At 42.7% G+C, this 22,521-nt stretch overlaps 1 protein-coding gene across 3 annotated transcripts in view; it reads left to right on the top strand.

The window, feature by feature from the left end:
• Positions 1-22,521, top strand: part of LOC141105649 (alpha-2-macroglobulin-like protein 1) — a 583,128-nt gene that overhangs the window by 206,638 nt on the left and 353,969 nt on the right. For all 3 annotated transcript variants that reach the window (XM_073595625.1, XM_073595627.1, XM_073595626.1), the window contains exons 21-24: positions 3,390-3,511; positions 8,724-8,778; positions 19,133-19,216; positions 20,304-20,480. In XM_073595625.1, the coding sequence (XP_073451726.1) occupies positions 3,390-3,511; positions 8,724-8,778; positions 19,133-19,216; positions 20,304-20,480 (438 nt within the window). The remainder of the gene's footprint in view (positions 1-3,389; positions 3,512-8,723; positions 8,779-19,132; positions 19,217-20,303; positions 20,481-22,521) is intronic.

Here is a 22,521-nt window from a genome sequence, read left to right as displayed (position 1 = left end):
AACTTTGTAAGATCAAGACTTGTGTCTTTCTTGTGGGTTTTACACAGGCCTGTTTTCTATAAAATGCACATTTTGATTTTGGATAATGACACCACAAAAATTGTTATACAACAAACATGTTGGTTAGTCAGAAAAACCTTTGGTAAATGCACATGTGATTGTGCAGGTATTAAAAAGATTGCTCATCAAGAATGTGTGCATTATTGTCTCAACACTACAACACTTTTGGGGTGATGTAATTGTTGTTTTATGAGAAAATGGGGGTTATTTCCTAAGGGCAAATCCACTTTGCACTACAAGTGCAGTTTCAGTGCAGTTGCAAGTGCACTTGTAGTGAAAAGTGTCTTTGCATTTAGTAAATAACAGCCAACAGTGCTTTGTATAAGGTTACACAATCACAACATTTTCTGCACTCCACACATTTCTGTCAGGGTCAGCTCAAACACAAGCAGTAAATGTCCACAAAGAAGAACCTGGGGGGAGATGCCTGTCGAGAACTTGAGGTCCTGCAGACTTCTCCCTGTGGCCAAATACCGCAGGGTAGCGACCAACCTCTGCTCCGGAGTGATGGCTTGCCTCATGCAGGTATCCTGACTGCTGATATAAGGGGTCAGCGAAGCCAACAAACGGTGAAATACGGGGTCCGTCATCCTGAGAAAGTTCCTGAAATCATCAGGATTATTCTCACGGATCTCACGGAGCAAAGGCATATGACAGAGCTGGTCACGCTGAAGCAACCAATTCTTGGTCCATGAACTCCTCCCCACCCTGTTCATGGACTGGACTTGTGTCAAGGTCAGGACCCCAACACCAAGCCCCCGCACAGCACGAACTCTACGAGGAGTACGCATACGAAACATGCCTAGAAAACGGTCGGCTGCTCAGAACGAAGTAACAGAACGCACTGAAGAACAGCAAGGCCTGTGAAGAGCGACCTGAAAACCAGTAACGAACGAACAAGAATACAATGACTACTTAAAGTCACGCGGAACTTGCTTGCACGCACTGAAGAGCAGATACAAACCCACAAGCACAAACTGAACGGCAGAAAACGATCTGAAAGCCACGAGTCTGAAAAAGCGCGAATCGTCTCTCACCAAACTTTTACTAACACGAGATTAGCAAAAGGAGCCCAAAGGGTGCCGCGCTTGGTTCTGAACCGGCCTTTTCTAGTCTCGTCGTACGTGGTGTACGTGACCGCGTGGTTGTCGATCGGAAATTCCGACAGCTTTGTGCGACCGTGTGTAGGCAAAACAAGTTTGAGCCAACATCCGTCGGAAAAAATCCTAGGATTTTGTTGTTGGAATGTCCGAACAAAGTCCGACCGTGTGTACGGGGCATAACTGTAAGGGTTTACAGTGTTCTGGTACCACCAACACCTAAGGCCCAATTTTCCACAGACTGTATAGGGCAGTCCGTATAGTATATACAGGCGGTCCCCTACTTTCAAACATCCGACTTACAAATGACTCCTACTTACAAACGGAGGGAGACAACAGGAAGTGATAGGAAATCTACCCCTAGGAAGGGAAATTCTCTCCTGTAAGAGTTAATATGGGAAAAAGGTGTCTCCTCCACTGATTTATTACCAATCCTTGTTTCCCTTAAAAACGCCAAATTTTCAATTTCCAATTGGCATTGGGACAGAAAGTGAGGTGAAATCTTCTGAACAGGGGCACAGACAGCAAAACAAATGTTACAGGGGTGATAACCCTTCCCTATGTTTTCCAAAAAGATTTAAAATACATCTTTTGGCTGGAGCTTACAAAATGTACCTGTTCCAGATTACAAACAGATTCTACATAAGAACAAACCTACACTTCCTGTCTTGTTTGCACCGCCTGCATACTGCTGTTCAGAGTATATAGGGCCTGGGGGCCCAACACCTTTTCTTTTTTAAATTTAGGTGCAGGGTTCCCCTTAATATCCATACAAGCCCCAAAGGGCCTGGTAATGGGCTGGGGGGGTACCCATGCCATTTTTCTCACAGATTTTTATCCATATTGCCAGGACCCGACATTACATTAAAGCCTCAAGCAGTTTTAAATTACTTTTATTCCTTTAGAAATGTAATTTTGCTCTCGGATTGTTCTAAGCACGGGAAACATGCACCACTTTACAGTCATACTATAGACACCCCACCAGGTATGATATTTAAAGGAATATTCCACTTTTATTTTTTCACTTTAAGCATCATTAAAATCACTGCTCCTGAAAAAACGTCTGTTTTTAAAACTTTTTTTCCATTGATACATATCCCCTGGGGCAGCACCCGGGTCCCAATCCCTTTTTAGGACAATAACTTGCATATTAGCCTTTAAAATTCGCACTTTTGATTTCTCACATTCGAGTCCCATAGACTTTAACGGTGTTCGAATGTTCGCGAGAACATTCGGTCCGTTAGCATGTTCTGGATGCGAACCGAACCGGGGGGTGTTCGGCCCATCCTGTTCGACCTTGGTTTCACTTCCTGGTGAGTTACTGACCTGAAACAAGTATGGAATGAAGTCTCAATAGTCTTAACTCCTCATTCCACAAGCTTGTTCCAGGTCAGTGACCTAGTACATAATAAATAAACAACCTGGGAGCCTGTACTTAAACAAGTCAACAATGGGAGCTTCCAATAGTCAAACTTCAACTACTCTTTCTTCTCTTTATTTAGCTATAGTCCTGTCTTTTGGTTATAGTGGTCTGAAGCAGGTTATGTTGCTTGAGGCCCCAGTTAAAGTCTAAGTTTGGGTCATTTTTCTTTAAATCAGTACAAGGGCCCATGCTTACATTTAATGCAAAATGTCGCTTGTGCTGGTTCTGGCTATCATAAATTCAAATCTGAAGTCCTCTGCTCCCACCATACCCTGCAGCTGTACTTCTGGTGCTGCGGGGAGTTAAAATGAGGGCTGTACCTGTCACAGGCACTCATCAAGAATGCTGACTATGCACAATCTCTCTGCCCCCCTCTTCCATTCATGGAAGCTGTACTTTTTCTTCCATGAATGAAAAACCCTCTATGAATTGTTCACCTGCCTATTCTCCTTTCATAGATTGCTTTTCATTTATGGAAGCGTTAGTACAGCTTTTATAAATGGAGGAAGGGAGGAAGAAAGGACAGACATAGTAAGGACTCTAGGCGAGCGCCTGTGACAAGTCCCCCCAAACTTGTATTAACCCCTGCAACACTGGAATTCTATGGCTGTGAGGTATGGGGGGGCATGGGACTTTGGATTTCAACTATGATAGCTGGCACCAGCACAAGAAAAATGTAATTACCATCCTTTGTTCTAATCTTTTTTTTTTTTTTAATTCAACCTAAACTTAGGATTTAGGTGCACCTAGCTAGGTGATCTTAATAGCTACAATTTCATTACTTTAGCATATTTCTTTCTTTCCAGGAAAAGTAAATATTACAGTGAGGACAGAAGCTGTTAACTCATTGGACCTGTGTCAGAATGAAATACCTTTTGTCCCCACACAAGGCAGCTCTGATACAATTAGTAAGCCACTTCTTGTACAGGTTAGTATCATGATAATTCATTCTTGTAGTTCTTTTAGTTTTATTCAGGTGATATAAAGGGTAGAATACATTTGTAATTCTGGTCTTGCAGTTGTTACCTTATGCTATGTACACACATTATTGGTTGCACTAAAATCTAGAGATCTTTATCTCACTTAAAATATATGCAAGAAACTGTCTGAAAACAAGACCCTTGATTCCAAATTATTGGAATTATTATATTTATTTAAGTCACTCTAGCAGTCCTATGGTAAAATGCAGTTGTGCTAAATGCTGTAGACCAGCGGTTGTCAACTAGTGGTCCATGAGAACATTTTGGGGTTCTGTTGCAAATCAGCATTGTGCTGGATGTATACCACCCAATGTTGTTTCCTGTGTTGTTCTCAATACTGTTAGCGCGCATTGATACCCGGTGCCGCCTCTGTAGTTCCGGCTAGACATTGCTAGACATGCAATTCGTTTAGTTCCAAATTAGTTTTTTAACCAATTTCAACAAATTCATTAATTTGTAAACATCCAAATGAACGAAAACCCATTTAACACATTTTTTCTAAAATTCAAAAATTTGAAAAACTGAAAATTTGGAAATTCAGAAATGCGAAAATTAGGAAATTCGAAAATTAGGAAATTCAAAAATTAGGAAATTCAAAAATTAGGAAATTCAGGAATTTGGAAATTAGAAAATTCAGAAATTTGGAAATTCTGAAATAAGAAAATCTGAAAACCCGAAAATCTGAAATAATAACTAACTCTAAAGTTATAGGTATTGGAATTTCCTTTCAAATTTGGCTGTTAGTGAACGTAACGAATATGAATTTATCCAAAGTTACAAATTATCCGAAATAATTCCATATCTAAACGAATGGAACGTAACAAATTATTAATAAATAATAATAATAATAAAACTTTTTATCATTATTATTTATTATTAATTTGATCCATTCCATTTGTTTAGATGCAGCATTCGTTATTTTGTATAATTCTGAACTTTGGATAAATTCGTATTCGTTTAACAGCCAAATTCGAAAGGAAATTCCAATACCTATAATTTAATAGTTAATTATTATTAGTTAGTTATTTAGAATTTTCAGATTTTTGTTCTTTAGAATTTTTGAATTTTCTTTCTTATTTTCGAATTTTCGAATTTCAAATTTATGAATTTTATGAATTTACATATTTGTGAATTTTCAAATTTACAAATTTTCAAATGTACAAGTTTTATGAATTTACGAATTTGTGAATTTTCAAATTTACAAATTTTTGAATTTACAAATTTACAAATTGCGATCATAACCAATGACCCGAAAAACGAAAAAAAAACACAAAAAACAAATGAAACAAAAACGAACAATTTTTTGGGCAATGCACATGTCTAGTTCCGGCTCCTGTGAACTTGGAGGGAGGCGCCGAGAGTAGTGCACAGAGTGGTGAAGAAGGAGGGGACTTCTAATGGCAGCAATGATCACAGACTGGGAGGGAGCACCGAGCTCAGGCACATTGCTGGATAAAGAGGTGAGATCCAATGATGAGTCTGTGTAAGGTAGCAGTGTGATGCAGAGTGTGGAGGGGGGGCAGAGGGGGGCAGAGAGATGTGCATTGTGTGTATAAGGAAGCAGTGTGATCCAGGGGAGGGGAAAGAGAGCCAGAGCATTGTGTGTATAAGGTATGCAAAATTCATGTTAGTGGTCCACGGGATTCAAAATTGTGAGTTCAGTGGTCCAGGAGGTCGGAAAAGGTTGGCGACCACTGCTGTAGACCAAAGTAACCAATTCGATTTAACATTTCAAAGATTTGTCTAAGAAAAAATAACTCTTAATGGGTACTGTGGGGTTTATTTACTAAAGGCAAGTGCACTTGGAATTGCAGTCGCTGTAGATTTAAAAAGAAGGAATGGCTGCACACCAAGATACGAATATGAGTACTTTATTCTTGATACTTTATCCATAAAACAAAGTGACACACCAAGGGAGACAGCAACAAGGCAGACACGTTTCACACCGGAATCATGTAATTAATTATTGCCCTAAAATGAAGCGCTGACCTTCCTTAACCACTTCATTACTGGAATTCAAGTATGTGCCACATGGTTTACAAGAAGAGGTATAGTATTATTAATAGGTACCATCATCCTGGATATGAGTAAAACAAAAAATGGATTTTGAAAGGGAAACCTGAACAGGAACCTCTCCAACTGGGTCCTTTCGCTTTCAAAGGAATTAGGACTATTGCGGTACCGAAAGGGATGTAGGAAGACTTTGTTAAAAAGTAAAAAATGTATTTGAGATAACAATAAAAAGTCCTACAAAGGACACATCGTATACATTGTCATAATTTAACATACACAAAACAGTGATTGTTACAGCATTGTTGACACTTAGTTAGTAGGACTAATGCCCACACAGATGCATGAACAGAGGTTGTATAATATAATACTTGCAGACGTGACCTCTACAGTTTCGCGGTCACAGCCGCTTCTTCAGGAGGCGTCTGATAGTATATAATCTACAAACCACTCCCGGGTGGTTTCTCAAGGAAAACACATGCCGGATAAAATTCTAAATTTGTCTTCATTACATTTTTCCATAATAGTTTCACCCAAATTTGCCTCCCTGGCTCGCCCCCGGGGAAACGCCTTTTGAGGGCGTCTCACAGTATCGCTCCAGAAACCTTTGTGGTTACAGGTTGGTGAGTGCAACTTCTACATTTCAAATATGTTCTCCAACATTAATTGCGTGTTTTTTATGACATTTGTCCATTTTTTTGTTATTATTTTTTTGATATTTTTTTGTTATGTTGATACTGTATTGTTCTCTTAATCTTTGTAGATTATATACTATCAGACGCCTCCTGAAGAAGCGGCTGTGACAGCGAAACTGTAGAGGTCACGTCTGCAAGTATTATATTATACAACCTCTGTTCATGCATCTGTGTGTGGGCATTAGTCCTACTAACTAAGTGTCAACAATGCTGTAACAATCACTGTTTTGTGTATGTTAAATTATGACAATGTATACGATGTGTCCTTTGTAGGACTTTTTATTGTTATCTCAAATAAATTTTTTACATTTTTAACAAAGTCTTCCTACATCCCTTTCGGTACCGCAATAGTCCTAATTCCTTTGAAAGTGACAGGACCCAGTTGCAGAGGTCCCTGTTCAGGTTTCCCTTTCAAACCCCATTTTTTGTTTCACTTCATTACTGGGCCATAGTCAAATGACGGCCACAGATGGGATCTCCCATCCTGGGTGGCCGTCATATGACGTCCTGGGATTCCTGGCCATCTAGGGGGTGCGCGCACGTGTGGCAATGCTCGGGACCCGGTGCGTGTGCCCGGCGGCCGCAATTGCCGCCGGGTACCCGCGATTGCCCGTTAACCGGGCCGAACTGTGGATCTGTGTGTGTAAACACACAGATCCATGTCCTGTCAGTTGAGAGGAGACCGATCTGTGTTCCCAGTACAGAGGAACACTGATCGGTCTCCTCCCATTGTGCGTCCCCTCCACCTACAGTTAGAATCACTCCCTTAGGAAACATAATTAACCCCTTGTGCCCCCCTAGTGGTCAACCCCTTCCCTGCCTGTTACATTTATACAGTAATCAATGCAATTTTATAGCATTGATCGCTGTATAAATGTGAATGGTCCCAAAAATGTGTCAAAAGCGTCCGATGTGTCCGCCATAATGTCGCAGTCATGAAAAAAAAAATCACAGATCACCGCTATTACTAGTAAAAAAAATAAATAAATACTTTTTTTTAAAAATGCCATAAATCTATCCCCTATTTTGTAGACGCTATAACTTTTGCGCAAACCAATCAATATATGCTTATTGCGATTTTTTTTACCAAATATATGTAGAAGAATAGGTATCGTCCCAAACTGAGGAAAAAAATTTTTTTTTTTTAAATTGGGATATTTATTATAGCAAAAAGTAAAAAATATTGTGTTTTTTTTTCAAAATAGTCGCTCTTCTTTTGTTTATAGCGCAAAAATAAAAATTGCAGAGGTGATCAAATACCACCAAAAGAAAGCTCTATTTGTGGGAAAAAAAGGACGTCAATTTTGTTTGGGTACAACGTCACACAACCGCGCAATTGTCGTTTAAAGTGCGACAGCGCTGAAAAGTAAAAATTGGTCTGGGAAGGAAGGGGGTGAAAATAGTATAGGTATGAATGTGAGTTAGGGACCTTAGATTGTAAGCTCCTTGAGGGTATAGGGACTGATGTGAATGTATAATATATATGTAAAAGCGCTGCGTAAATTGACGGCGCTATATAAGTACCTGAAATAAATAAATGAATAAATAAAATGCCCTGTATTGAAGCGGTTACATAGGACCTCCCACTGTGTGAAACCCAGGTGTGAGTGAGGTCAGTGGAACCATTTCTGTGTCCCAGCCATGTTGGAATCAGAATTATAATCCAATGCATGGCTGGGATAAACTGATAGACTAACAATGAAACGGACATAAAATAAATGCATAGATCCATTATACAAGAACAATAACAGAATGGAAAAAGAAAAAAGAAATTATGCATCTATATATATGTACAAGAAAAAAGAAAAAAGAATATAAATAAATATGTATATAAAAATATAAAGAAAACATTTATGAAAAAAAAGTATGTACTGTATATACAATAATAAATGAAAAAATATATAAAAAATATATATGGAAAACATATCCAAAACAGGAAAAAAGAAGAGAGAAAAAAGAAAAAAATTGAGGTGGACAGCATTTTTTGCTTGCACATGATTGGATGATAGAAATCAACAGAGCTTCCCCTCATTTCAGATCTTCCCCTCAGATCTACAGTGACTGCACTTCCTAGTGCACAGTGGATTTGCCTTTAGTAAATCAAGTTGGAGTTGATTTACTAAAGGCACATAGACTGTAAAATTGCACTCTGCAAAAGCAGTTGCTCCAGACCATAGTACATGAGCAGAAGCTCTGCCGACTTCCATCATCCAATCATGTGTGGGCAAAAATGCTGTTTTATTTATTTTCCTAGCACGTGATTGGGTATTCTTTGCAAAATGAAGCTTTATCTCATCTACTAAGCTCTGGAGCAACTGCTCTTGCAGAGTGCAACTGCATTTTGCAAAGTGCACAGCCTATTTACCTTTAGTAAATCAACCCCAATCATCAATCTCATCTTTGCTCTTGGTCCCCTTTGTTCTTTTAGCTAAACTTTGTTAATTTGTACTTACAGCCTGGAGGAGTCCTACAAGACAAGTCTTACAGTTCACTGCTTTGTAACAAAGATGGTAAGGAATTACTGTGCATTCTATAACTGGGGGATATAGAAAAACAAATATTTAATGCATTTGTCTGTTTCTGGACCCAATAACCATAGCCCACCATAGAAAATTTCCCATGTAAGTGCCTTTCCAGTGCAAATTTATGTAAACTGATTATGAGTGTGTAAGCAGGGCCCAAGCGCTGGATACCCAGAGGGGGGGAAAGACACACATAGAGACCCGAATTTTCAAGGAAGTGTATTAAGGTCAAAGTCACAACAAAACAGTAACAAAGCCAATGTGATGGCAACAGTCTGGTCAGCAACATCTACAGAGAACTGTGTAACAGTAGCCTGGAGCGATACACTAATGCTGAAAACACCTGGCAGAGGGGGCAGCTGGAAGGCGGGCGTGTAACTGAAGAGGGAAGTATCCTATCTGTAGAATAGGCGGACAGTCCCAACTCTGTCCCTCCTCCACTGGAACCTCTCCCTACGCTATGTACACTCTCACTAGCAAGTGGGTTTCTGTCCCTAACGTAACCACACGCAAAATGCGTGCCAACTGCAGTGAGTCAGTACTTTTTATAAGCATTGCCCCATCAAAGGTGACCGCAGAGGTCACCTGGGGTAGCAGTACCCAAATGGACAGCTGTTCTCCTGATGACACCTATGGAGGCCTCATAGGTTCATTCTATCCTCCACTCTCTATGCATGGTGGCTGCAGAGCAGCACCACCTAGGCAGGGAGGACAAAATACACCTGCCTACAAGTTCCCAGAACCGAAATCTAGAAAGCTAAATAAAGGCCAGGTGCAAGAAAACCAAAAAAGTATTTACAAAAGGATAGTCCAGCAATAAAACTAGTGAAGGCAAAAGATTTTTTTCTTTTTCATTTTGGATAAGGTAAGGGCGAGTTATAACCCCTGTAAGGTTGTTTTGTTTGCCATCCCATTCCCATTGGGAAGATTTCCCTTTATCCCTGTGCCAAATCCACATCAGGAAGTGAGAGGAAATCCCTACAAAGTGAGGGAAATCCTGGTAGTCACCAAGCCTAGTGTATCTACTGGAAGATACCCCCTCTATTCCTGTTCTGAGGAATGCTCATATATTGGGCTTTTCTTTCCCTTTTGGTTATCATGGTCACAGGACTAATAAAAAGAGTGAACCTCTTGAACTGGGACACAAAGGGCATCAAAAATCTTAGTTGGTCTAACCCATTTCCACTCAATCCAAAACTTTAAGCCAAAGAAGAATTGCAATATTTTACTTGACGTTGTAATCTGATTCCATATTTCTCAAAATCACATTCGTGATTTTCCTTCATATAAATACAGTGATACATTTTACAAATGTGCTTTGTCAACTTCAGGAAGCACAATAAGAATAAGTGATAATCCTGTAAGAAAATAAAATAAAAGAGCAGCCCAGTCATGTGACCCATCAAAGTCATATAACTGGCTACCCTTCAATCACACAGATCTCTGCTGCCACAATAAGCCACACCATGCAATGGGACATAAAATGCAGGGTGATAGACAGATGCATAACTTATACCTATTGAAGGGAACATTTTAAACTTGCATGACATGGCCTCTCAATGGATACAGAAAATTGAGCATTTTAATTTCCCTGAAAAAAAGTGTGAAATTTCAGTGAAATCTCACCATTTTGGCAAAGTGTATAGGAGAATGGGAAATTACAAAGTTCTTTTGGTAGCCTTTTCAGTGTAATAGGCTTTAAAAGGCTCTTTAGGTTAAAAAACCTCTTTTACTCTTTTACCATAGACTTGCTCTTGTGTCAGAAATGGCTCCTCCAAAGCCTTGATATTTTCACAGTACGAGATAAAAAAAACTGATGGAAAATGAAAAAGTTAACGTGACAGTACACAAATACAATACATTTAAAAAATACAGAATTCTGAATTAAATGAGCTAAAACTACCTGAAATAGATACCCCCTCCCCCCAAAAAATAAATGTCAGCTGAGGGTAATAGGGACATCATTATGCAGGCTCTACATGCTGTACAGCCATGTGCATGGAAAATTGAACGATTGGAAAAGGTCTCCCCGTTTACCCTTACCTCTTTTTCTGGGGACAACAAGTTTGGATTTTTCCTCACTTTCTTTCTAGGTGACAGTGGTCACCACTACAAAAAGAGAGTGTGAATCTTCCCAGTGGGGACACAGACAGTAATAAAATCCTGTCTAACCTATCCTCTATCCAAAAGTAAAAAAAGGTTTTGCCTACAGATATAATTTGCCTTGATGAAGCTGTGTGCATGTCTAACATCTAATCATACACTAGGTTAACTCCTATTAAGTCAGAGCATGAATAACATATATGGCCTATATCAGTGGTTCTCAACCACTGGATAATGGCCAGCTTCCAGGCAACAGCCTTCTTCCTCCAGGACTTTCAGCCATCTGCAGATCGCCTAATCTTCCACAGTACCTCCCAATTCCCATATAGCTCCCAAACTCTTATATTTGCCAGTAGTGCCCCTAAACCTCCCCCACAGTGCCATTGGCCCCCTGAGAGCTCTCAGCCCTCACAAAGCCCTTAGCATCCCACATGGCCTCCTACCCTTCCACAGTATCCTGCAAAGCCCCCAGTGATCCTGAGAGACCTCTGCCCCCTCCAGAACCTCATCCTCTACAAGGCCACCAAGTCTAATGCAGAGTACTTTAATCTCACTCAGAACCCTCATCCCCACACTGACACCCAACCCCATTCAGAGCCTCCTGGCACATTATAAATAGTTGGCCTTTTCCATACTTTTATTGTGTAAGTATAAACTTTTTTTTTTTTTACTGTTGGAGCATATAAGGTTATAAAAGAATTTACCAAGACCTGGTCTCAATAAGGTTGAGAACCAGGGGGCGTGGCCTGACCTGGCATGAGGAAAGTCGCTTGATTCCAGAGCTCCTGCCGATTAATACCGAAGGTACTTACTCCTAAAACCTTGCCATACTATGGGGACGGCTTCCCGAACCTCATCTACCTCCCGTTCCCGCTCCCCCAGGGCTCTCCCAGGGTCCCAGAGCCATAATATCCCGGAGATGTTCCGGAACACCAGGGGCAATATGGCGTCCTCCCAGCACGGGCCCTCCCGTTCCCAGGCACAGCCGATACCACTACTCAACCCGCCTCAGACAACCTCCCCTCATGTTCCCCCTCACGGAGGAGGGATATGCCTTGAACCTGGGCTACAAACACCGATTTGCCTACAGGATCTCCGCTCCATTGCGGACAAAATAAAGGAAACCCTGGCCGCTGCCATCTCAGAGCTGCGGCTCGACCTGCGCGACCTTACTGACAGGGTGAACGAAGTGGAGAGAGTGACAGACCGCCATCACACAGCCCTTCATTCTACCGCCTCATCCATCGACTCACATACGCTGCAATTGCGTGACATGCAAAGGCACATTGAGGACCTCGACAACCGCGGCAGGCGCCACAATCTCAGGATCCGCGGTATGCCCGAAGCAATAGAAGGCGATCAAATCACCCCTGCTATCACTGCTGTTTTTAATAACCTCCTTCACAGGCCTCCCCAGACCCCCATTCCCATGGATAGAATCCACCGTGCACTGCGCCCTAAAGGCAGGGAGACTGACCCCCCACGTGATATCATCTGCTGTTTTGTGGACTTTAAAATAAAAGAGGAAATACTCAAACAAGCAAGGGGTCAACAGCAAATCCTCCACGGCAGCGCTCCCATTCAAATCTACCAGGACTTGTCAGGCATCACACTGCAGCACAGACGAGACCTCAAGCCACTACTGGACGTCCTGAGGGAGAGGAACATTCCTTATAAATGGAAGTTTCCATTCTGCCTGTCCGCCTCCACTCAGGGCCGCACTGCCCTCTTAAAGGTACCCGAGGACCTACCACACTTTTGTGGCCAACTTGGCATACCAATGACGCAGGTGCCAAACTGGTATGCTCCTTTCCGCCCTCAGAGCTCCAGCAACGCTACGGAGCGGGAATCTCCCATGGAGACTCAGACCTCCAGATTCTGCAGGAGACGCTCTCCTTCCGCACACAACTACCGGGCCGACCACCGCGGCTACAGGGCTCCAGTCTCCCCTGAACCCCCTCGGTCCAGGAGAGCCCGCCGGGGCCGCTGAAAAGGACATACGGTGTACCCTCTTTCACTCTCAGTTAGCCCCGTTGGGCCCCTTTGAAAGACACACCGCACGATGCCCTCTCACTTTGGGCTGATAAACTTGAAGTTATCTAAAGATTCAGCAATCTTTTATTTTTTATTTCTATTTTTCACTTTGCCTTACACCGAGTTGATTTTCTTTTTGCTCTACAACAACAGTATTGTATGGACGTTCCAGACCCCCCGGGTTTTAATCCGCTACAAGGCCTCTCAGTTGAGCACAGGTTGTCTGACCGCACCCTCTCTCATGTATAACCTGAACTGCCACACCACCACTGTGTGAATCTCTTAACGGAAAGCTCGCTCCATTGGATCACACACCTCGCTCTCTCCTTGGTGTCTGCCCAGCAACAACCCCCCAGCCCTCTACTACAACTACCAGAATTCCAGAGGACTTACAACCACACCTCTCGCAGAGATGACGTCAAGCTGGGCGCCACTCTCCTCCTCCTGATCCGACGCCGGACTCCGCACAACGCCGCAAGACTTCCTCTCTGACGTAACGAACAATATCAACTGTGAGACCCGCCTCCTTCCGTCACAGTGCAGATGGTCGAACCCTGCAGCTATGCCACATCATATTCAGCAAAGGAAATCAAGCCTTGCTATCTACAACTGCACTGCGCACACCGCAACTGGACATCAGATTACAATCAAGAGAGGCAGGACTTTTGAAAGGTCGGTCCACTCTTACCTCAGATTGCCTTACTGCACAGATCGGCGGACAAGGTACACGCAGTGAAGTACACCCATAGCCTGAATGTGACACTACACACCCTCAGGGCGCTTCTTCATCTCTGCCTCACCAGGCTAGCATTAACATCTCTGGACGCTCTCTTAGATATTCATATTAGCCTTGATTTCATATTTTGGTAACATGTTTAGCTTTGCTAGCACTGGACACTGGCAGTTATAATGTTTGAAATGATAAGACACCTCTGGTAACTTACAGGGCCTCTTTCTCTAGCTTCCACCGACGCTTTCACACATATACCAAAGTACTACTTATTATTCCTGTTGCAAGACCAGCTCTCCCTCCAAGCATTGATGCGCGGCGCACCCACCACCCTCGAACTCACCGGGGGGGCTATCATGCTAAGCCCTAATTTTAACGCACTCGGACTGGGAGGGACAGCTGGTCTCATTAGATCACAACCACTTGTCCAACCATACACCCCCCATATAATTATTACATCTATGTTTCAATCACTACTACTCCACCATATATGCTCAAGTCACACCTTCTGCCATACTAATTACCATCCTGTGGCGGCGGATTATAGAATCCACTTTTATTTTTATCTCATTTATAGTTTTAGCTTCAGTTTCGATAGTACTTTAATGCGCACTTTCCTCACTGTCTTGTGTTAGACCAACCCCCACACAACTACAGACCAGAGCATAGTGCCTTCAAAAGGTACACGTACTCTGGCCTTGTATTGTACTTGACCGATACCCAATTCCACTGAGGTTTGTGGACACCCCTCTCCACACCTCTTCGGTTTCCCACCAGTGACTGACGTGTCACAACTCCTTTCCAGCCCGGCGGAAGCGCCCCTCTCCCAATTTCCCACTATCCTCACACCCCAACTACACGATGGTTCCCACAAACACCACCAATCCCCGCAACACAAATGTACAACCTTCAACAAACTCCATCAAATTCTGCTCGCTCAACATTAGGGGGCTCAACACTCCTGAAAAGAGGTCCAAACTCTTATACTGCTTACGTCAATCAAAGACCCAGATAGCACTAATACAGGAAACCCACTTCCAAACTGACGCGATCCCAAAACTAACGGACCACTACTTCCCCACAGTATTTCATTCTTCCAACGATGAAGCAAAATCAAAGGGCGTATCCATTCTGGTCTCGAAACAATGCCCTTTCTCGGTTACCGCAGTTCAAAGAGACCCACAGGGCAGATTTCTCTTCCTCAAGGGTTCCATCTATGGTAAACAACTCACGATAGCCAACATATACGCACCCAACACCAAACAAGTATCCTTCTTCCGCTCCACACTCCAACACCTTACTAGCTTCCGGTCTGGCACACTGATTGTTGGCGGCGACTTTAATGTCGCTCTCAACCCTTCAATGGACACATCAAGCGGTACCTCATCCTTGACTTATAGGGCACTCAAAGCTATTAAACTACAACTACACAATTTACTGCTTCATGACACATGGCGCACATTGAATCCTACAGTGAAGGACTTTACCTTCTTTTCAGCCCCTCACGGCAAATACAGTAGACTAGACCACTTCTTCCTATCCCAGAAAGATTTGACCAATCTAACCAAAGCTTCTATTGATCCGTCCATACTCTCTGACCACAACCCCATATCAATGACTCTCCTTATACCCGCAGCTCGCCCCAAGAATCACATTTGGCGGCTAGACAGTTCCCTATTAACAGACCCAGTCAACGCACAATGAGTGACCGACTGCCTCTCAAATTTTTTTACTTAAAACTCCTCTGAGACCACTGCACCATCGGTCATATGGGCCGCACACAAATGCGTTGTACGGGGTGAATTGATAGCCATAGCCACACAACGGAACAAATGTAGAAATGCACGTATCCTTGAACTAACTACACGCATCCGTACGTTAGAACAGGCTCATAAGGCATCCCTAGAGACTTCTTCTCTGACTGCTCTCACAGAGGCCAGGGGGGAACTCCTGGAGATGCTCAACAGCACTCTAAAACGCAAATTTGCACTAACGCAAAAGCTCTATTATGAATTCAGCAATAAAGCAGGCAAACTCCTTGCGAGAGCTCTCCAATCTAAAAGGGCGGCACAGACGATCCATAAAATACGCCGTCCATCAGGTGATGCAGTGGTCTCTAACAAAATCTCAGACCAATTTGTACAATACTTTTCTGAACTCTATAACCTCCCAAAAACACAAACCCTTGCAAATCACACGGACCGCACGACCGCTATCTCAGACTACTTAGCGCAATACAGCCCCACTCCCCTCTCCCTAGATGACTCCCAAAGACTAGACCAACCTCTCTCTACGGAGGAAATCCTTTTAGCACTAAAACAAATGAAAACGGGCAAGAGCCCTGGCCCAGACGGGCTATCGGTCAGTTACTACAAAACCTTCCCGACTTTACTGATCCCCAACCTCACCAAAGTCTTCAACAATCTCACTCCCGACTCACCATCCCACAAGGATATTCTAGAAGCACACGTTACCCTTATCCCCAAACCTGGCAAAGACCCCACGTTGGTATCAAACTATCGCCCAATATCATTGCTCAATGTGGACGTTAAACTATACGCCAAAACCTTAGCGAATCGCATCCTACCCTTTATCCCAAACCTCATATCGTTAGATCAGGCGGGTTTTGTTCCGGGCAGGGAGGCCCGGGACAATGCCACGAAGGCGCTGAACATTCATCACTGGCTCTCCACTACCTCCACCCCGGGATTCTTCCTCTCCCTTGATGCAGAGAAGGCGTTTGACAGGGTGGCCTGGGATTATATGGAGGCCTCGTTACGGGCGATAGGCCTTCCACCCCGCATGCTACAGATGATTATGGCCCTATACTCACTTCCTACGGCAAGAATTAGAGTTAATGGTACCCTGTCAGATGCCTTCTCTGTCTCCAACGGAACCCGACAGGGTTGTCCCCTATCCCCTTTAGTTTTTATCTTGACCATGGAACCTCTACTCCGTAGACTCAGAGAAAATCCCTCCATTAAAGGCATAGATATCAAACGCAAGCAATACAAAATGGCTGCCTACGCCGATGATATTTTACTTTTACTGACCGAACCCATCACCACCATCCCCAACTTGCTGGCTGACTTCTCACATTTTCAGGATATTTCCAATCTAAAAATTAATTTTGAAAAATCCAAAGCCCTCAATATCACCCTGCTCAACACCACGGTATCCCAATGTAAACTCAATTTTCCTTTTGGTTGGGAAAAACAGGCCATATACTATCTGGGAATTAAGATCCCTGCAAATTTGAAGGACCTATACGCGAGCAACTTTGCACCAGCGCTCACATCAATACAAGGTGATCTGCAGAAATGGCATTTGGGATCTTTTTCCTGGATGGGTAGAATCGCCATTATCAAAATGAATGTCCTACCCAGACTCCTCTACCTCCTTCAGGCCGTCCCCATAAAATTACCGCCCTCCTTCTTCAAATCATATAAACATATGTGCAGACTCTTCATTTGGGCTTCTAAAACCCCACGTCTTTGCTGGGATAGGCTGACCTTACCTAAACCTTTGGCAGGCTTAGGGCTCCCAAATATTCAAAAATACTACTGGGCTTGCCACCTTACCAGGGCAGTAGACTGGCATATTCACCACCCCTCGAAGGATTGGATTTCTGTAGAAGACTCCTTTGCCAGCTTACCAATTAGGAACGCACCATGGATAGGAATTGCATCTGCCCCCAAAGAATACATAACACATCCCCTCATCGGGACCACTCTCACCATATTTAAAATAGCCAGCAAAACACTCGCAATCAACCCTTCCACTGGTCCCATGATGCCCCTAGACAACAATCCGGAATTTCCACCCGGGCTCACACTCAAGGACCCAACTCTTGATGCACGTGCATTCAACGCCAGAGCACAAAGATTCTTTCGCAATGGCTCCCTTTTACCATACAACGAACTCGTAACCTCCTTCCCAGACTACGATATCCCTTTCTTCAAATATCTCCAACTGCGACACTTTTTCTCCTCCCACAAACAAACTACTTATTGGCATAAAGATCACTCACCCTTTGAACTCATCTGCTCTAGCACGGAACCTCAGAGCCATCTAATCTCTTCCATCTATTCTCTACTACACTCGCACTATACAATTAAGGAAGACAGACTGATTCGACAATGGGAGTCGGACCTTTCTATAGACCTCACTCCCACTGAATGGGACCATATCTTCACCCTCCTACATAAAGGCTCAATCAACGTCACAACCCAGGAAAATAGGTACAAACTGTTTTCAAAATGGTATAGGACCCCAGACAAAGTGTATCATTTCCACCCGACGGTACCCTCTACCTGCTGGAGATGCAATACAGCGCGCGGCACCCTCCTCCATATTTGGTGGGACTGCCCCATCATCCAACCTTTTTGGCTGGAGATCCACCACTTAATCTCGCATATCACCACCTATACACCGGCCTTTTCTCCCGCACAATACCTCTTACACCACACCAAGACCCCACTAGGTTCCTATAAAAAATCGCTCACACTACATCTTATCAATGCTGCCAGCCTCTGTATCCCACTCCTTTGGAGAACCACTACCCCCCCTACGATAAAAGACTGGATCAATCGAGTAGACAAAATCGCAGACATGGAAAACCTCATTAGCCAGGCCCAAGATAACCCGTCCAAATTCCACAACACATGGGCATGCTGGCTCCACTACAAACAATCCGCAATCCAGAATACACCTCCCACCACCTCATTACCTCAACCGTAAGCATTGGCCACCCACAAACACAACACGCCAACTTGCCAATTACCTGAACTCTCAGGCCATTCGCACCCGACATGAAACCTACTGGCCCCAGGCGGTCTACTAAACACTCTCCTTACAACCGCGGCAGTCTAACACTCTATGTCTCATTGCACCCCCTGGTTGCACAGTAGAGACATACTTCGATTACGTCACTGTACCCCCCCCCCTCCCATCACCCCCCCCCGTCACCCCCCTCTCCCTCCTCACCTCCTTCCGCCGTTTAAACATTCCTTTCTTGTTACTCCCTAATGAAACTGATTACTCAACCTCCACATACCGCTCCATGCCCGACCTAATTTCAAAGGCACTTGGTCACCCCCCCATCCACAGCAAGTTCCCTCACAAGGGGTGGATGGTTCTCGGGCAAACCACTGCAGGGTATAGTTTGCATGACATGGACGAATACCTAATGACACTACTTAAACTTACACCTATAAGTGCGTCCTCTTCCCGAGAAGAGGCGCACACATCCCCTGTTTACGATGTTAGGCAATCTCGCCTTATTAATGTTTATGATTTCATTTCTGTACAATGCAATACAATATATATGTTTGATTATACCTTGTATCCATGAAAATTTTCAATAAACTTTTTTTTCGAAAAAAAAAAAAAGGTTGAGAACCACTGATCTTTATCATTGTTGTATTTTGCTTGTTTTGCCTTTATGTGAATCTAACACCAGTGTGTTTACATCAGGAGAATCAAAGACAGAGAACGTCTTTCTGCAAATTCCAGAGAATATTCTAAAAGATTCTGAAAGAGCCTATGTAACCGTTATGGGTAAGTTGTATGTAATCACTTAAAGTAAATGTAAACCCTAAACCTCTCTTGTGATTTCAATGCTAACATGTTAGCACACTAATACACTAGTATTAGGGTGTGGCCTTTAGTTTTTCCTATTCATAGATACATAATTCTTCCACCACTAAATACAAAAGAAGACTTTGGCATTTTTCCAAAGTAAAAAGTTGTGGGCCTCAGATCTTTCTATTCATTGATAGTACACTAGTAATTGGAAGTGGCCATCAGATCTTTCTATATATAGATACTAGCATTAAGATGTTGCCTTTAGTTCATCCAAATAATAGATAGTACACTAGTAATATGTTGTGGCCTTTAGATATTTTTATACATTGATAGTACACTAGTGATGTTGTCAACAGTAGTGAGGCTTTTAGATCTTCCAATACTTAGACATTGTTGAAAATAAGATTTGTCCTTCAGTTCTTCTTGTACTTAGCACACTAGTATTCCATACAGAACATTTTAACTACTATCATTAGCCCATATAAAAAGGTTCAGTCGATTGTATTGCAGCTTTTCAACAAAGTAAGCAGTCATATCCAGAAGAGTCTTACAAGAGGATTATCTTCATAATCTCCTAGAACAGTAAAACATGACATTTATTTGGTGGTAATTTAGGCAGCTTAACTCATCCTCTCTGGGTCCTGCTATGTGTAAAGCAATAATAATATGCTTCCTGGAAACCATTAAATACACAAGAAGACATTTCTTGATATTTGAAATAGACGGGTAACAAAAATGGTGAAAGGTTTGAAAAAGTACATCAAGATTCTGAATAAGGTTCAGAAGGGCAGTTTTTTCAATATGAAACCAAAATAGAACACGGGGACATGACCTCAAACTAACTGGAGGAAAGTTCAAAACTAAACTTAGAAAGTATTATTTTACTGAAGGGTAGTTGATCCTTGAAATAAGCTTAGGAAAAAGTTAACGAAAAAACAAACAAAGATAAATAAATAAAACAACCAACAAATAAAAAAAAAATAATGGACAGACTTGATGGACTACTCTGTCTTTTTCTGCCGTCACTTTTCTATATTTCTATGATTTGTCTCTTTAATAGGAGATCTGATGGGCACAGCCCTGGAAAACCTGGACCAGCTCCTGGCCATGCCATATGGGTGTGGAGAGCAGAACATGGTCCTCTTTGCCCCCAACATCTTCATTCTGCGGTATCTGGAGAAGACTCATCAGCTGACCGATGAGATCAAGAGCAAAGCTATCACATTTCTAATTAGTGGTGAGCTACTCATTACGAATAATAAAATATCTATCCAAAATTGTTATTTTAACCTTTGCATTGAGATTAACAATAATGTTTAGACTATCTGCTGATGCCCGCTAGTCCTGATGACTGCCTTTTTTTCCAGAATTATATCCTCATGAATTAGAATATAAGCTGATACCTTTAATGTATAAACTCTGTACTGGATTAAGACAAAACAGGGTCCCAGTAATATGCCCCTCCATATATTTACCTTGTTCACATATTACAATATAAGAAAAATATATCAATTTTTTTCACCTCAAGTGATATTAAAGGCAATTTTTTTAAAATAACAAACGTGTCACACTCATCTGCTCTGTGCAGTGGTTTTGCACAGAGCAGCCCTGATCCTCCACTTCTCAGATCCCCTGCTGGTGCTCCTGGGCCCTTCCTCTTGCCCCCAGAGCAAGCAGCTTGCTGAGGGGGGCACCCAAGCAGGCTCGCTCTCAAGCTGCTACCCTGCATGTCCATCCCCCCTCTCTCCTCATTGGTTCACTGGCTGTGATTCATAGGAATGGCTCCCGCTGCTGTCTCAACCAATGGTGGGATAGCCCCTGGAGAGTTGAGGCTCTCGTGCACATCCCTGCATTGCTATGGGGCTCAGGTAAGTATTAGGGGGGCTGCTGCAACGAGAAGGTTTTTTACCTTCATGCATAAAATTCATGAAGGTAAAAAAAGTTGAGCCTTTAGAACCACTTCAAATATTAAGAATCAGATCCCACAATGATGATGACATTTAAAAGGTCCAGTAGGTTTAATGAGCATGCAGAAAGGACACACAACGCTTACTGCAAAACCACCCATCTGAGACCACGTCTCTAGTGTGTTTCATTCAATCCTGGGCTTGATCATAGAGATTGAGGCAATCAGAGGGGGAGCTGTTAAAATATGTTTATTACATCTGACTGGCCAAATCAATGAATCTTTTTTTTTTTTTTTTTCCAAATAACGTTTTTTATTTTCAAACACATGTGCAATACATTGTTTAAAAGAAAACAGTATGTGTAATGGCATTACATAAACTCAAGTTAACATATAATTTGCTGATGCTGAACTTCTATACTCATAAACAAGAGCATTACTAGATGCCTTCGGTAGTCCAATATTTGTTGTTTAGTGATTCATTTGTTTTACATGTTATTGGAGTACATGCTTCACTACTACAAAACTGTGATTATATATTCCGTAACTATAGAAGTCATAAGACTATGCAGTGAGAGAGAATAGAGGTGGGTAGTGGAGAAGAGAGGGAGGTGAAGAAAAAGGAGAAAAAGAAGGAAAAGAAAAAAAGAATGGGAATTAGAAAGTGAAAAAAAGGAGGGGGGGGGTATAGGAGTCGTTGAGATGGTGGTGTTACCTGGTCAAGGTGGGTCCTCCCGGAGGTGCCATGGCCCCCAGACCCTGTTATGTGCCTCCAGTCTGTCTTGTATTCTGGCTGTCATTTTTTCCATTACTTCCATGTCCTTAATTCTGGCATAAAGATCCTCAGCAGTTGGTGGGTTAATGCGTTTCCAGTGTAAAGCTATGAGGCATCTTGCTGCCGTTAGGACATGATGCACTAATTTCCTATATGGGGTGGAGAGTTTGAGTGGTGACAGACCTAATAAAAAGAATTTTGGGGACGCCTGGACCTGTGTGTCCAAAAGGCGATCTAACAACCTCCGAACTGTGGACCAGTAAGGGGCCAGCAGCGGGCAGCTCCAATATATATGTAAGAAGGTGCGCCTTGCTCCTTGGCAATGCCAGCACCTATCGGAGGTATTAGGGAAGATAGTATGGAGTACCTCTGGGGTCATGTACCATAGTAGAAGAATTTTATAGGAGTTTTCCTTATACAGTGAGCATATTGAGCTTTTTGCCGCCTGGGACCAAATGGTCTGCCATTGTGTCATAGGGGTGTCCTCACCAAGGATCTTTTCCCATTTTGTCATATAAGAATGTTTGTTCTGCCCATCTTGGGAGAATGTGTTTAGGATCTTGTATATGCCTGATATGAGCCCTCTCTGGGAGTTGC

This window comes from Aquarana catesbeiana, linkage group LG08 (assembly GCF_042186555.1).
Source record: "Aquarana catesbeiana isolate 2022-GZ linkage group LG08, ASM4218655v1, whole genome shotgun sequence".
Lineage (NCBI taxonomy): Eukaryota > Metazoa > Chordata > Amphibia > Anura > Ranidae > Aquarana > Aquarana catesbeiana.
This window is presented reverse-complemented; position numbering and strand designations above follow the sequence as displayed.